The sequence below is a fragment of the Gymnodraco acuticeps genome, unplaced genomic scaffold, assembly GCF_902827175.1.
Source record: "Gymnodraco acuticeps unplaced genomic scaffold, fGymAcu1.1, whole genome shotgun sequence".
Lineage (NCBI taxonomy): Eukaryota > Metazoa > Chordata > Actinopteri > Perciformes > Bathydraconidae > Gymnodraco > Gymnodraco acuticeps.
In genome coordinates this window covers 12,175,491-12,192,161 of record NW_022990238.1, presented here as the reverse complement: position 1 = coordinate 12,192,161, position 16,671 = coordinate 12,175,491, and the positions used below count along the sequence as shown (strand labels likewise).

General features: G+C 42.8%; 1 protein-coding gene across 1 annotated transcript in view; it reads left to right on the top strand.

Moving 5' to 3' along the window:
* Positions 1-15,628, top strand: part of hs3st4 (heparan sulfate (glucosamine) 3-O-sulfotransferase 4) — a 142,969-nt gene extending 127,341 nt beyond the window's left edge. The window contains exon 2 of the mRNA XM_034219470.1: positions 13,555-15,628. Within this exon, the coding sequence (XP_034075361.1) occupies positions 13,555-14,209 (655 nt within the window). The 3' untranslated portion in view covers positions 14,210-15,628. The remainder of the gene's footprint in view (positions 1-13,554) is intronic.
* The last annotated feature ends 1,043 nt before the right edge of the window (positions 15,629-16,671 follow it).

Here is a 16,671-nt window from a genome sequence, read left to right as displayed (position 1 = left end):
GCTTTTGCGTTGTGGGCGTAAAGTCAGCAAGAGTTGTGATTATCTCCAAAGATTTGTTTCTGTCTTTACAAACATGAAGATTAGCTGTGATTTGGTATACGGCACATTATGAATGATGAATAAACCTTAAAGAGCTTACGAAATGCTATTAGCACCTGTTAGTGGGCTTGGTATATGATAGAGGTTGCATTTGTATTGTGAAATGTGCCATATGATTTTTTTATGATGATGTATTTTTGAATAATTCACGATTATAACAGCATACAAAAGTTGTCAGTTAGTAACAATCGTTCTTCGCGCTGGAAACAACAACTTCGGTCATTTCCGGCAGTGACGTCATGAGTAGAACACAGCTGAGCTCAGTCTGGTTCAAATGTCTTGAAGCGCCAAATATTAGAACAAAGGATGCACAGCAATAAGACGCCAAAAATAATCGGCAAGCGATGTATGGTATGGGGATGTGGGGCCGTTTCCAAATCTGGCTATGGGATGTTTTTGTGGCCAAAAAATGATCAAATGTTGCGTATATGGACCAAACAAGTGCGTCGTACGAGGGCGGATTTTGCTGGACCAGGTAATCCGGGGTTGATGAAACCGACAATTTGTGGGCAGCACTTCGAGAGATCGTGTTTCGAACAATCTACAATGCTCGCTAAGGAAATTGGATTAAAAAATAATTTCAATCTGAACAAAAATGCTGTTCCAACAATGGTTACTGCCAATAACCCAAAATGTGCCAGCACAAGCCACCACGCTGATTCCTACACGTCCCCCGATGCAGATTCCTCCACTAAAGAGACGGCGAAATGCATTCGCCAAAAGGGAGAGAGCGAAGGTAAGCCGCGCTACTTGTTGTTCAATGTTTACAAGCATAAAGCCTGAATCAAAATGACATGTAAAATCTCACACATTTATAAATTGATGAAGTCATGATACCATATATTATTGCATGCACTTTGCCCATGAACAGCATTTATAGTATCATACAACAGCTTCAAGTTATGAAACATTTCAATTTAATTACATAGGTATTGGAAATCAGCCACTGACAGAACTGAGGATAGCGACAATCTATTGGACATCCACACTGGGGAGGAAGCTGTGTATACACCAGTTCAACCCGGAGAGACGTGATGTAAGAATTACATATTTATTGTTTACACGTCATATGAATGAAATGATTGCCATGATAGTACAACAGGAGAATGTAATGGTGTTTGGCGATTAGGCCCCCGGTTTGCAGGATAATCATTCAGGAGGGAAAGCACCGCTCCGATGAAATCCCCGGGGTCTAGACACTGGTGGTGGTGATGAGTAGGTGAGACCAGTCTGAAGGAGGAAGGTTTAGCTTTGTCCTGAAGGAGACGGGAGGCGAGAGGGGTGGAGGCGGGTTGCGTGTGATCATCTGCAATGACAACTGACAGGGAGGAAGAGCAGGTATTTAAGGCATTTAGCATGTGCAGCGATTGGCTGCTGAGGCATGACGCCCTCATATTTAATGAGGGGGGAAGGGAGCCATAGAGTGACGTGTGAGTGACTCGAGTTAGGTCTTCCTTATTGAACTTGCGCTAAAGCTTTCATTTCAACCCGGAGAGACGTGATGTAAGAATTACATATTTATTGTTTACACGTCATATGAATGAAATGATTGCCATGATAGTACAACAGGAGAATGTAATGGTGTTTGGCGATTAGGCCCCCGGTTTGCAGGATAATCATTCAGGAGGGAAAGCACCGCTCCGATGAAATCCCCAAAACCAGTGAAGTATGAATACTGAGATGAACTGAGTTGCTTACCTTGTGGAGTGACTGGTGATCTGGGGAGGAGAGATAATAGATTAACACGTATATGAGCGACACTGTGCCGGAATCACTGCCGGAGCTTACTGGTCATGCTGAGACTCTGACTGCCGAAATCAGTGCCGGTCTTATCTGAAAACGACCTGCGGGTCGCATGCCTGGCCAGCAGGGCTTGACTACGCCGAGGAGCGAGCGGTTTCGTTTTGTAACGGTGGCCCAACGTCCACGACACCGAAGTGTACGGTAGCCTTCCGCTACGACACCGAAGTGTACGGTGGCCTTCCGCCACGCCTGACTTCGCAGGCTATATATATATATATATATATATTTCTCTTTATTCTTTTTCCTTTGTTTTGTAACTGACACCGAAGTGTACGGTAGCCTTCCGCTACGACACCGAAGTGTACGGTGGCCTTCCGCCACGCCTGACTTCGCAGGCTATATATATATTTTTTCTTTACTCTTCATTTCTTTTCCTTTGTTTTGTAACTGGCACCGAAGTGTACGGTGGCCTTCCGCCACGCCTGACTTCGCAGGCTATATATATATATATATATATATATATCTTTACTCTTTCTTTATTTCCTTTGTTTTGTAACTGACACCAGAGTGTACGGTGGCCCGAGTCCACGCGGACTGCAGGAAATACATTTTACACTGATGCGTTTGAGCAAGGCCTGGGAATGAAATACCTGTGTGCCGGAGATGAAGCACATTACCTGTAGTTGCGGCGTGAGACGAGACATTATTCCCTGTGGGCGGGGCCCGCGGAATTAGGACAGGAATGCAGTTTTGAATATCGGGAACCTTAGTGAGACATGTATACTTGTGAATGTGTTTGAGCCACCACCAGTTATATGTATAACTACCATAGTTGTTAGGGTCTGAGAGATCTTTGGGAAGCCCGTACGGCGCTGATGTCCGGACGAATGAAGGTTGTGAAGGCGGAGGAGGACCACCGTCCTAGTTGTTGTAGGGATGAGGTAGAGAGACCTTGATTAGCAGCAGAGGTGGCTGCACCTATCCTGAAGGAATGCCCGGGTATGATATGGGTGATCGGCTGGATTTAGTGAGAACTTGCTTGGGTAGAAATTGACGGGGCCATGACCCTGCGAACCACTCTCCCTGGAAGAAACCCCCCAAAACCCATGGATGGGCGGCATCCGTGAAGACCTCATTGAGTCAGAGGAACGCACGAGGCCATCGTAAATAAAGTAATTCCGTTCCAGTGGGCGAGCAGGAGGGACCGGAACCGAAGGTCTGAGCGGCAGCCTTCGTCTAAGAAAACGCAGTCATGGAGGTTGTCGACCGCTGATGCTGCGTCCAGGAGGCGGGAGATGAACGAGCGCCCCTGGGGGATGACGTGCATGGCGAAGTTGAGGTGTCCGAGAAGGGAGAGCAACTGTTGTTTTGTGATAACTTGTTGCTCGCAGTATGACTTGGTGATGTCCTGGATGCGCTGCGATTTGTCGGAGGGGAGAGACGCCTTCATGTCTATGGAGTCGAGGATGATGCCTAAGAACTCTAAGCGTGTGACGGGACCTAACGTTTTCTCTTTGGAGAGAGGGACACCTCACTCCTGAAGCAGTGTTTAAGCTTGGCCAGTGAGATCCCTGAGCTGTCCTGTGGCGGGTTTATGGGGAGGAAGTCGTCCGGTAGGTGAAGGACGGAGGGGATTCTGACGATGTTCAGCAGGATCCAATGGAGCGCTTCCGAGAAGGAATTGAAGATGCAGGGGCTGCTTCTGCACCCGAAGGTCGTGCGAACGCGAAGATAGAGTTTGGACTCCCACTTAATACCGAACAAGTTCCACTGAGACGGATGAATGGGGATGATTTGAAGGCATCGGTAATGTCCGCTTTGGAGAGCCGAGCTCCGTGCCCTGTGAACTTGATCATCTTTATTGCATTATCCACTGAGGCATGGTGAAGGGAGAACTGATCTGGAGGGATGATGCTATTGACGCTGCAGAATGGGCCGGAGCAGGGAGCGGACAGATCGAAAATCAGCCTTTTATTTACGTGTGGCTATTCCGATGGGATTTGAACGGAACACTGAGAAGGGGGAGGAGCTAAAAGGACCGATTATATATCCTTTGAGAAGTTCTTTGTCGATGAGCTGGGAAACTATGTTGGGTTCTTTAGCGGCTGACTGTAAGTTTCTTGCTACGAAAGTCACTGTGGGAGATGGGAGGGCTCCTACCCTGAAGCCTTGGGAGAGCCATGACGGGAGATAGTCAACGAACACGGAATCTGTAGATAGCGCAGCTGCTAGCTGAGGGATGTTAATGGGAGTGGAGGGGTGATATTCCAGAATGTTTTTTTTTTTTTTTTTTTTTATGTTTCTGGCGCAGAGCCACTGTGACGGCCCGTCCACACGGTGGCGTGCGTTACAGATTCCGACGCTTCTGCCCATTCACTTTGAATGGGGTGACGTCACTTTTAGTAGAACTGTATTTTGGGAAGCGACGTGGAGCGTTTGCTGGCGTTGCTCGCTTCAAAAAGTTGAGCAATGTTCAACTTTTGGCGCCTCGGCAGAAGCGTCAGCCAATGAAGTCCCGTTTATGCAAATCTGCCGGTACAAGCGCTAGCCAATCAGACCGCGTGTATGTTGGGAGAGACTACGCAGGTAATTCCTCATATTCCAAAAATGTGAGGGAAAATTCATTATAGCGGTAGTGAATCACCCGGTGCTGTATGATCAGTCTCTGTTCATCTACCGGGATACAAACCAGAGGAGCGAGGCATGGAGGGAGGAGGCAGGGACAGTGGGTGAAACTGGTAGGTTTTCGCCTGTTGGGGATTTTTTTTCCTTTCCAGTTTACTTAGTTTTAACATTGCTATTGCTTTGTGTGTCGGGGGCAAGAGATTCATGTGATTGGTTGTTGCTGCTGTGCGGACCAGTAGCGTAGGCAGAAATTTACTTTAGGGTGGGCCTGTAAAAATATAGGGTGGGCCAGATTTTCTTCTGCGCATCGGAAACTAACCACGATCCCGCCGGTACCGGTGGCAGATTACTTTTAGAATACTTCCTTTCCTCTTCTTTTTCTTCTTTCCTCCTCTTCTTTTTATCTTTTCTCCTTTTCCTCTTCTTTCTATCTTTTCCTTTCTTCTTTCTCTTTAGAATACTTTCTTTTCCATAACAGATGGGTATGTTTTGGTGAACGGGAGACACGTATTTTACTGTTTTAATGGCTTATGAAGAGCACGAACACGACATTTTAGTGTCATTCTTGACAGCTCTCTCATCTGCACCGCACATAAAAAGAAAAACTCACCCAGATTGCATTCTTTGTACTGTCTTAAAACCTTTCCTTGGAAAAGTGTATGCATTGTAAGGTGTCCTTGGGTGCTTTGAAAGGCGCCCCTAAATAGAATACATTATCGTTATTTATTATCTGAAACGATGTAATCACTTTTAAAACTTTTCCCAGTTACTTGCCCCATGCATTCGGCAGCAGCAGGCCATTCAGTTAGATTTGATCCCGTTATGAATGTCATAATTTCGACAATACATAAATGCTACATAAACGTTATCTTCCACGTTTTATCTAAACATCTCCGTTTCTACCTTCCAATATGTTTTGAAAGAGAACTCTCTCTCTCTCTCTCTCATCTGCGTGCGGGGCGGGGCCTCACGGACACGCTACATCTCTCGCTCGCAGATACGCTGAAGCGCTGTGCACACGGTTCTGCCGGTAATGAATATTACATTGTGAGGAAACTTTCCACCAATAATTCCAATAAGTATTCACTTCAGGTTTACGAAAGTAACTGCACTCAGTTTACTCGTTTTTTCAAATGTAACGCCAGCTGAATATACTGATTTTTTTTTTTTTTCTTTCTTTTTCTTCCGATTACGTAACACCGTTACATGTATTCCGTTACGACCCAACCCTGTGTAAGGGTCGAGTGCAAACGTTTTCGTTAAAACTAGTACCTGAGTGCAACGGAAGTTGAAGCTCCTGTGGCGGAGTCTTCCAGAGCCTGGAGGCGAGCATCGATAGCTATCATGGAGCTAGCCAGGGATTGCAGGGAGCCGGCCGCGCTACTCTCCATAGGGGTGTGTGACGCTCCCGGACTGGCGAGCCTGAGAAGGGGTGGATTTTTTGGAGGGGGGACGGGATCCTGGAGGGCTCGACTTCCTGCCCTTTTTTTACCTCCGCGGCTGCGGCCTCGTCCTGCTCTCTGGGAAGCTGGCTGGAGCTGCTGCCCCGGACTGGGGAGCTACGCTGGAGACCTGGTCCGAGAGCTATCGCCGCTGAGAGAGAGTGAGGCCTGGGGCTGTGGGAAAGCCCTGCTGCAGGAGCCGGGCGATGAGGAAGTCTTCCTCTGTTGATAAGCCGCTGTGGGGAGCCGAACCGGGATCGGAGACTTCCAGAGAAGGTTCGTGTTCCGAATTGTCCGAGTTGGACATCTTGAGCTAGTTGTTTCTTACGGTTTTTCTCACGAGAAGCAGTATTGTATTGCAACTACCATTGCGTGTGATCATCTGCAATGACAACTGACAGGGAGGAAGAGCAGGTATTTAAGGCATTTAGCATGTGCAGCGATTGGCTGCTGAGGCATGACGCCCTCATATTTAATGAGGGGGGAAGGGAGCCATAGAGTGACGTGTGAGTGACTCGAGTTAGGTCTTCCTTATTGAACTTGCGCTAAAGCTTTCATTAAGTATACAGAACGGACTGTGTAAAAATACAATTTGTATCTTCATCACATGCATGTACATAATGCATATATTTAATTGTTTGATTTGATAGCATTGCTCTCTCAATCAATTCAACCACATGTGTTATTATGAATGTTATTAGATATTACATCATGTCCAAACTTGCAATTCAATTTCAAGCTAGTTCAAAAGATGTATTAGTAAAGTTGTGCTGTGTTTTGTACATTTCAGAATGAAATTGCTGTGCAAACGAACCCCCCTCCACGAATGTACCACAAGTCCATGCAGGCACGACCATGTTTCAGGTCAGCTGGACAGCAAGTTCGAATCCATGTTGGTTGTTCCAAAGGTCAGCATCATAATATTTAAATATTGATATACAAATACACATACATACATACATACGTATATATATATATAGTCAAACCAACTGCGTGTACTATTGGGACACAAACACATGATACAAGTACTGTGGATGCTGGGATCCAGTGCAACCTGCAGCTAAACCTCCCTGAAAGGGACATAATTGATGAGGAAAAAGAGCTTGAGGCCGACAATAGCCAACATGAAGAGGATAATCTTTATAGCCCATCAGACGTGGAATCTGATTCGTCAGCTGATGAGTATCGTTTTGTCATGTTTTTTAAATGTTGCTACATTATCATTATGCAGGGTCGGATCCAGCCATTTATTGCAGACTTGATCATTTTACTCTTTGTCCATTTCACAGGGACAGTGACAACCAGGACGACAATGATCCACTTAGGAGTAAGCTTCTGCTTGTGTTCATGTCTTCCCTGATGTCACTATTCACCCATTGTCCGATGTGTAAAGAGAACTCGCCAGGTTGCCTTCGGAGAACAATGGGTACATTTGTGGAAATCGATCAAAACTGCAAACATTGTGGTTTTCAAAGGTAATATTTTAAAATGATGACCATGCGAAATATGTATTTGAGAATGATATTTGTGGCCATGTTTGACAGGTGGTCATATTCATGAGATACTCATACAGGTTGTATAGTATGATAGACAATTGAATGAATATATTTTTCTCACAGGTCATGGCAGAATCAACCTTTTATTGATGAAACTCCTGCTGGAAATCTGCTGTTGTCAGCAGGAATTCTTTTTGCGGGTACATCACCAACAAAAGTGCTGAGGGTACTTAAATCCATCAACTCCTACACCATGACAACAAGGACATGTATGAATCATCAGAAGAAATTCCTTCAACCTGCAATCAAGAAAGTCTGGACCAAGAATCGGAACAACATTGTGCAGAAACTGAAGGAGACGAACAAACACAAAGAACCGGTGTTAGGAGGGGATGGACGCTGTGATAGCCCTGGTCACTGTGCCAAGTATGGATCCTATACCATACAAGACCTCACAATAAATAATGTGTTGGATGTTCAATTAGTGCAGGTCAGTATTAGTGAATGTATCCTATGTTATGAATAGCCTCCTCCAAATACTTTATAGCCAAACACAGCTGAGAATATTTTCTATCGAACACAACAAAATATAATTTCAGGAGTGTTTTTTATTTGGCCGATGCATTTCAAGCTCATAGCATTAACCATGTTTACAAATATGACCGCTGAAAATCAAATGCTCTATGATAGTCATCTTTATACTGTAAAATATATTATGTGTGTTCTGAATGTATTTCCAGAGTAATGAAGTCCCTTCAAGTGTCCACATGGAAAAAGAGGGGCTTGTGCGATGTGTCCAGTTCTTGGAGAGTGAAAACCTCGTCATGAAGATAATTGTGACAGACAAACACACACAGATCAACTAATGGCTGAGGGAAAACCAAGAACATGTAATAATAAATGTAATTTATATAGCGCTTCTCATCTGCCAAGACAAATCTGTGGACTATCGGTTCGACGTTTGGCACCTTGCAAAAAGTAGGTTAATTTTTAAACAATAGTAGAATTATAATTCTCCAATTCACTACAATTTAAAAAAAAAAAGAAGAACTTTCTATTTTACAGGCCTAAATAAAAAACTGGTAAAGCTTGCAAAGGACAAGCAATGTACCGCTATTGGGGAATGGATACAATCCATTCTGAACCATCTATATTGGTGTGCCGTATCAACTCCTGATGGAAATGGAGAAATGATTGCTGACAAATGGCAGTCCCTCAACAACCACATTGTAAACATTCAGTGTTCGAGAAATGTGCCCAGGTCGGCTGCCTATAGCTCAGAACCGCAAGAAAAAAATGTCTCTAAGCAGGTAATAATATTTTCTACAACTATGGACCACACATCAAATTTTTCACATAATTATATGTTAATACACTGTGATATTCCCCAAAGCAAAGAAAGGTGGTCATTTAGTTAGATGTGTGAATACAGCAGCTACATATGGTAAGAAAGTGAAAGTGAGAGTATAAAAAAATTAATTGTACCGTTTTACCAAATTAATGAAAAACATTCAATCTTGGACAATATTATTGTGTAAATATTGAAACTTGAGCAATGTGAGAATGGAGTGTACAGTTTCAACTACAATGATGAATTATGCCAAGTGCCTCGGGGAATGCTATGCATAATTGGGGCACTAGAAAATATGGTATATCATTCTTGATTATAAATTTGTTTTGCAGAGTATGTTACCGAACTCTTGACCGAGACTCTACGCTTGTGCGAAGACAATGTCGAGGAGGAACCTTTCTATGTCCCAGATCCACTCAGCAGTCGGTGGGAAAAACCAGACAAGAGAGAGGCTGTTGTGCTGTTTAGAAGCAGATTTAATCACTGAACTGACAATCTGTTTTGTTATTGACTCTAATCAAGTGCTGGATACTTGAACGACGTGTAGATGTCAGATGGAAACTTCGCCTGGATCTTTTTAATGGCACATGATGGCAGTGGGATTCTGTGGTTCTTACCAAGTATTCCCCAGCAAAATCTCACTAGCTGGCGGTATGCCACATAGCGATACATTCTGTAAAATACAAGATCATAAATGTCAATGGTAATCACTTCCACCTTATTTGCTTATTTATCTATTTATTCTGTAACTTTGCCAGAGTGACCATTAGACTTCCCAACATTACATCAAAGTTTCTGAGCTCTACACATTTGTGAACACAAGTAACTTACTCATTACGTGGCTGATCACCTGCTTGTTGTCTGTCCCTCTTTGAATAATTATGGTAGGCTGTCTGCAACACCCAAACATCCAGACAATTTGATTGGAATCCTGGGTGATCTATTACGCAGGTTATGTTTGTACCATCTCCCTCATATTCATTGAATTCCTCCATTTTGGCCACCATGACATCCTTTTCTTGGCAGCATTGGCACTCTTCAATTGTTTCCATGATTGTACATTCTTCACATGTACAAAATTCTAAATGTACAAAAAATAGTTGAGAAATAATTGCATTTTTAGGAGGAGACCTATTTCTGTGGTGAGTTCCAAGCCTAGCAGAGTCTGATGCAGTAATATCTGCTATTTATTATTATTTATTTACTATCTATGAACATTTCTATGAATTCTAATCAAATGTATATACCAGTCTGTGTTATGTTGCCTGTGCCAAGTGTGCCTGCTATTTATTATTATTTATTTACTATCTATGAAAATCTCTATGAATTAAAGTCAAATGTATATACCAGTCTGTGTTCTGTTGCCGCACCGGATCTCCGCCAAATCCAGGATCATCATCCCCATGTTCACTCCTGTCTGTATCTCTACCGCTACTTGAATACTGTGGCTCAAACTGGTATGGTTCCACCACGTTTGACTCGCCTGCATGATCTGATTCAACCACACCGGCATCCTCTTCCATAAAATCCTCCTCTTCTTGAAAGTGCACCGAGTCTATTGACGACTCACTGTCACTCGATTCTGTCGAAATATCCGAGCCAGAGTCCGACATCAGCCATATAGGTAGTGTATTATTCAAAAAGTGATCTACTCGTGACGTGCGTGACGTCACTAACCGGCGAAAGCTGTTTTGTTCGGAGCGGTCGTGTAACATCGGAAGCGAGCATGGAAAGTTGTAATAAATCACGATTTATAAATACAGCGGGCATATTGTCATTAATGACAAATGATTTTCCATTAATAATAGTATATATTATCGTAATACGAACAGTATTTTTCCTTCATTTCGTAAGCTCTTTAAGAGTCAACTGGGTATATCTGCCAGATCTGAATTTCATGTACACAACCTTTGAACGACTGGAATAAAATATAGCTTAAACGTTTACAAAAATAAATAACCTTTTTTTTCTTCTGCACAGCTCTCCACTTTAAATTATAGTATTTATCATGTGTACTATGGTTATCTTTGTGTATACTGTATATAATAGTGTATATAATTGTATAATTGTTCTATGTGATGCTACTTTCCAAAACGTGTTCCTCTTGCTGTGTCTATGTAAGCACCATTTACACCAGAAGCAAAGTCCTCTGTGTAAACCTACTTGGTCATAAACCAGATTCTGATTAATTTTGTCTTATATTGTTTTTATTTATCCAACTAGTGTACTGTTGATATATTGAATGGATCTGGTTGCAAGGGATATATTTGTTTCTGTACAAAACAGTATTGAGACTCAGTATCAAAGATAATTAAATGGCTGTCATTTTGTTCAGTGAAGTATCTCAGATTTATGAGCCGCTAAAGTCTGTCCGTATTATTTTATTACATCAACTATATATCTGAAAGCCACATACTGTAGATAATTCTTGCATGTATCCCGATGTAGAGATCATTAAAGGTCTGCATGCATAAAGTAGGAATGCCTTTATCTTCACACCTCTATGTAAATAAAGCCTTGGACAGTTTAATGTTATGTGCTATGTCCTCGGTCTGAGGCAGTAAACAGCAGATGGTTTCGCAGGGCCTCTTTAGCGCTATGGATTTTATTTACCTACCCACCTGAATGACCTGTGCTGAGCTGTGCCACTGATGAGAAAAAAGAAGAAGCGAGAGTTAATGGTTTGCTCTTGTTTACTCTAGTTCCAGTAGACTGCAAGGCCAGAGGTGTCATTTGCCACGCACGGAGAAATTAGCTTGTTTATCAGCATTTTGATTTCCGTCCCGCCTCATCGTCCCACTGACATTTGAGACGTACATGATCCATGACTGATTCCCAATCAAAATGGAGCCTCTGTAATATAACAAAGTATTTGGCCTGTGCAGTTTCCTTTGTCTTATAATTGAATGCATTATGATTAGCGTTGCGCCCAAGAGGACGATAGCTTGTTATGTGCACGCCTTGGAAAAGGTAACCTTGAACATCTGTCCTGTCGATTGGATATGCATCAAAGACGCACAACACATTTACCAGTGAGACGCTGCAGCTCAGGTCCATACACAGGGAGATCGTTTGCTCCAAGGTGATTTCCTGTGGTATATTTGACCTTTTTTTTATTGCAATACATCATGATGTTGCATTCTTGAACCATCTACCCTCTTTGGAGTTGAGTTAGATGGTAAAGTCCTTGAAAGGTTACACAAATCTTTATCCATTCACTACCGTAAGGGAAGAAGTGTGAAATATAATGAAAACGAATACTCCTTCTCATGACTATGCCATTAGTTGATATGTTTAATATCCCATTACAGGTCCAGAAGTAACCACAGTTCTATGCTGTCAAGAGACAAACATAATCCAGAGGGAAATTACCCATCAGGAAGGCAATACTGTTACTGAGATGCAATTACCAGACCAGTTGTGAGACTTTCAGCCCAGTATCCGTGTGTGTGTGTGTGTGTGTGTGTGTGTGTGTGTGTGTGTGTGTGTGTGTGTGTGTGTGTGTGTGTGTGTGTGTGTGTGTGTGTGTGTGTGTGTGTGTGTGTGTGTGAGGGTGGTCGATATGTGCATAACAGCTCTTATGTTTTGCCGAGTAAATTGGATTCTCTGCTGGAGAACAGTTAATTTAGAATATGTCCAAGATGCAAATGATTGATGTGACTATATCGTTACAACTGTAGGTTTGTGGTGCAGGGCAGCGTAATGGAAACAAAATATTGCAGGGAAAAGGAAAAGCTTTTATCCCAGAAATTATAGAGAATTATTCTGCACCAACTCTGTAAGTCTCCTCGTATAATCATTTGGATTTTGGACTTGACTGATTATACATTAATTTTCATGCAAACATCACCTAATTTGGGGAGGAAAAACTGTGTCTAGCTCGGATTATAGTTTCACTTTATATTTTATAGTAAAGCTCCTGCACTCGTGTTTGTTGGGAGTGAAGCAAACAACGTGTCTCGCAGAGGATTTAATGTACCAATTTAGCACTGAATCACATAGCCTACAAACAAAGGAAACAGCACGGATTGGAATTAACATCAGTGTAAACATTTGATAAGGATTTGCTTGAGGCGAATGCTATGCTTTATTACTGATACAGAAATAGAAAGTGTTGAAACAAGACTTGCTTCTTCTATGCACGTGATTTACTCTGCATTGTATCCTGTAACTCATCCTCATGAACCCACAAATATATTTGTGGCGATGGCAAATGGCTTTCCTTTCTTCCTGATATAAAGGACATTTCTATTGTACCACAAATTATCACGTGAACCTCATAATTAATCACTGCTTCCTTCAATGAACAGCCCTAACCTTAAACACATCACAGAGAGGAGAAGCAAAGCCTTCATCCAGTGCAGAGGAAGTGCATAAGAAATAAAACTGCCTGCACAGAGTGTGAGCCTTGCATGCATAATAAATGTATGACAAAACAATACCCCAGGCACCCCAGTATTAATGATATGCAGCGAACTCATTATTAAAGTTCCAAAACAGCTCCTGGAGTAACACAGATGGAGTCAATTAAGCAATGAGCATACTTGCTTGCCTGCCGTTTCATCTTCTTTCTTTTATCTCTCGCATATTACTCCATGGGTGTAATTAGCTATATGTTTCTCCCTGCAACATAATGTCCAGTGATAATAACAGCTATTTTCAATTGTAATTTCAAATAATGGACTGCTTAATAAATGTACCAAATTTGCTTTATTTCATTAGCGCTGGGAGAGGTGTTGAGGATAATACTTTGCTAAGCAGATTTTCTTTCTCTCTCTTCCCCTGTTTGTGTTCCCAGAGACCTGATGCCTTCAACGCTGGAGGGCCAGATCACTATGGAGAAGACACCCAGCTACTTTGTGACTAACCATGCCCCCAAGCGCATCCACACCATGGCCAGGGACATCAAGCTTATTATAGTGGTGCGTAATCCCGTCACCAGAGCCATTTCGGACTACACACAGACTTTGTCCAAGAAACCCGAGATCAACACCTTCGAGGTTCTGGCTTTTAAGAACCGGACGCTGGGTCTCATAGATGCTTCGTGGAGTGCGTTGCGCATTGGAATATATGCGCTCCACTTGGAGAGCTGGATGCAGTATTTCCCTCTCTCCCAAATGCACTTTGTCAGCGGGGAAAGACTCATCGTGGATCCCGCGGGCGAGATGGGCAAAGTGCAGGACTTCCTGGGACTCAAACGCATCGTCACAGACAAACACTTTTACTTCAATAAAACTAAAGGATTTCCTTGTCTGAAGAAGCCAGAGGACAGCAGCACTCCCCGATGCCTCGGCAAGTCAAAAGGGAGAACTCACCCTAAAATAGACCCGGACGTGATTCGCCGGCTGCACAAGTTCTACAAACCCTTTAACATGATGTTCTACCAAATGACCGGACAGAACTTTGAGTGGGAGCTGGAGGAGGACAGTGGGTCTCGTAGCTCTCAGGACTAGTAGACTGCGGCATGGCACGGCGCAGCCACACCACCAGCCTTCTTCGATACAACTTCTATTGTCTCGCTTTCGTTTCTTCAGAGAGAGTGCTTGAGCACGCCAATCAATCATGGCTGTCTTTGCAGTGTCTGTATCCATTAGCAAGAGTTTACTGACATGCTTTTCCCTTCAATACTAATGTCTTTGATGATGGTGAATCATTATTGTACATACTAAACATAAAATATATTTATATTTGTGAAAAGGAGATGATTTATTCCTTTTGTTTTTAAAAGCATAGAGCTGATATAAAAATCATGTTGACTATGGCAATGCATGCGATAAGTTAAGTGTCCTTACCTCATGAGCCCTAAGGCTGAAATCTGCCTGTTTCTTCTCCCTTTACTTTCCTTCCGTCTGTTTCCCTCACACCCACTCACCAGCATACGGTACAAGAAGATATTCAATTTAAACAGCTAAGGCCAATGCAGTGCTCTGTATAATGTCTTTTCACACTATCCTGCTGCTTCAGAAGAGACAGGAAAGAGAAAAGTGAGAGACAGTACAATAATCCTCTGACGTTTGCTTATCTTTTTCAGTTTTTTGAGTGGAGACAGTCGTGTTTTTGTCTGTCTAAGTTTACCAAAGTGTTAATTTACTCAGTGTTCTGGTTGCTCTGCACTCATTAATTGCACACAGATTCAATAAGAGAGCTGATGGACAGTGGCCCTCATTCAATAATTGGATTGTTTCTCTACATCGTCGACATTAGCATACTGATGACCATGCACTCAGATGTGGTACAGTCTCAGTGATTTTGGCATAATTCGACAAATGAATCCATGTCGTGCAAATAGCAAAGGGTGAGCTGTGGACTAAACAATCCGGCATCTTGACAAAAACAAATTATTGTTGTCAAAAGGCTCCCGAAATAACAGTTAACACTCAAAGTCCTCGACCGTTTGAGTCGTGACCCTCTTGACGCAGTGATTCATGTCGATGAGGGTGAAGAACAACACGAGGGGGATTGAGCAGAAGTTTGTTAACAAACATCTGCTGCGACACGGTCTTCTGTCGGCAGAGATTAATGGGGTGTTAAATAAACCGCTGCTGCTGGAACAATGTCAATGTCAGAGAGAAGGAATAGCAACATACATGCCCAGGTAAATTACCAAGCCATTACTGTATGTACTTAATGAGATGATGTGTGGCAGGGAAATGTGTTGTAATCAGAGGTTTACTTTGACTAACTGGGCAGATGTGTGTGGAAAATAACAGGGTGTTGCTGTGAAATGCTCCTTTACTCATGCAATGGAAAAAAAAACACATGACCCATTATATTTTTCTTTATTCATTATATTTTGCATAACTCGCTGTGCGTCTGTGTGTTGTCTCTGGACTTTTCATCAAATGAGACAATCAATACAGCCAATGAGTCAATAAATACAGTCTGCTACACATCACTGGTTGCTACAGCTATGATGCATTGCTCTGTTAATCCTCCCTGTTCTCTGGCCACAGATGGCTGGATTGGTTCACTCTCCGCGGACCTCTCTGTCACCCTGGGGAGGCCGGCACCAGCAGCTACTTACACAGAGCAATTGATTCAATCAAAGTAGGCACTATACTGCCCTTTGTAGCGCCAAGCCTGAACACTTACCTCCAAGTCTCACTATCCCAGAGTCACAACTTCCACTTTAAGGCTTTTATGTGCAGCCGTTTCGTGGTGTTTTCTTGACAACCTTTCTACCTGCTCCCTTTTCTCTCTTCACACCCTGAGCAGATATGGGGAGGCATATCAAATAACTGCGAGCAAGACATGTTAATCATACATTAAGGAAATGCCTTTATCATTATTTATTTATTCACATGTTATCCCCCAAGCTTTGTAACATGTATAATCCACCTTCAAAACCAGACAGTCCCTCCTACTCAGTGTAGAGACGCTCACAGACATCAGCAGAAAGCACCCTACAGTGTTATTAGGACAGATGAGGACTCCATTTTCATATGAATATGCACTCCTGCTGTCATTTGCATTTCCACGTTCGCACGCAGGAGGGAATTCCTCTCTGAAGCTAAAACTTGGATCCAACCTCTCATTAACCGAAACACGCACGCACACACATACATATACCTTTTTCTTTCGCTTGTTTTAGGAACAGGCGGAGCACTGTGATACATCTTGCGAGAGTCACGACGCATGAAAGGCATGCTCAGCTGTCCTTCATGTGTTCCTCCCGGTGGGGGTCTATGTGGTTCATCAGCATCAAGTAAAGAGGATTGTGATGATAGATGAGCGTCGCCTGCTCATCAAACTGTCACTGCTTAAGTGCCATGGTGTGAAAATGTATTTGTTAGTCATTACAGGCAATTTGGCAAAGAGCTGAAACTGTTATTTATGGATTGAAAAAAGCTACCTGAATGCACCGTGAAAAGATTTGCAGTTTGCAGCTATGTGTTTATTCTAGGTTGAAAGGCTG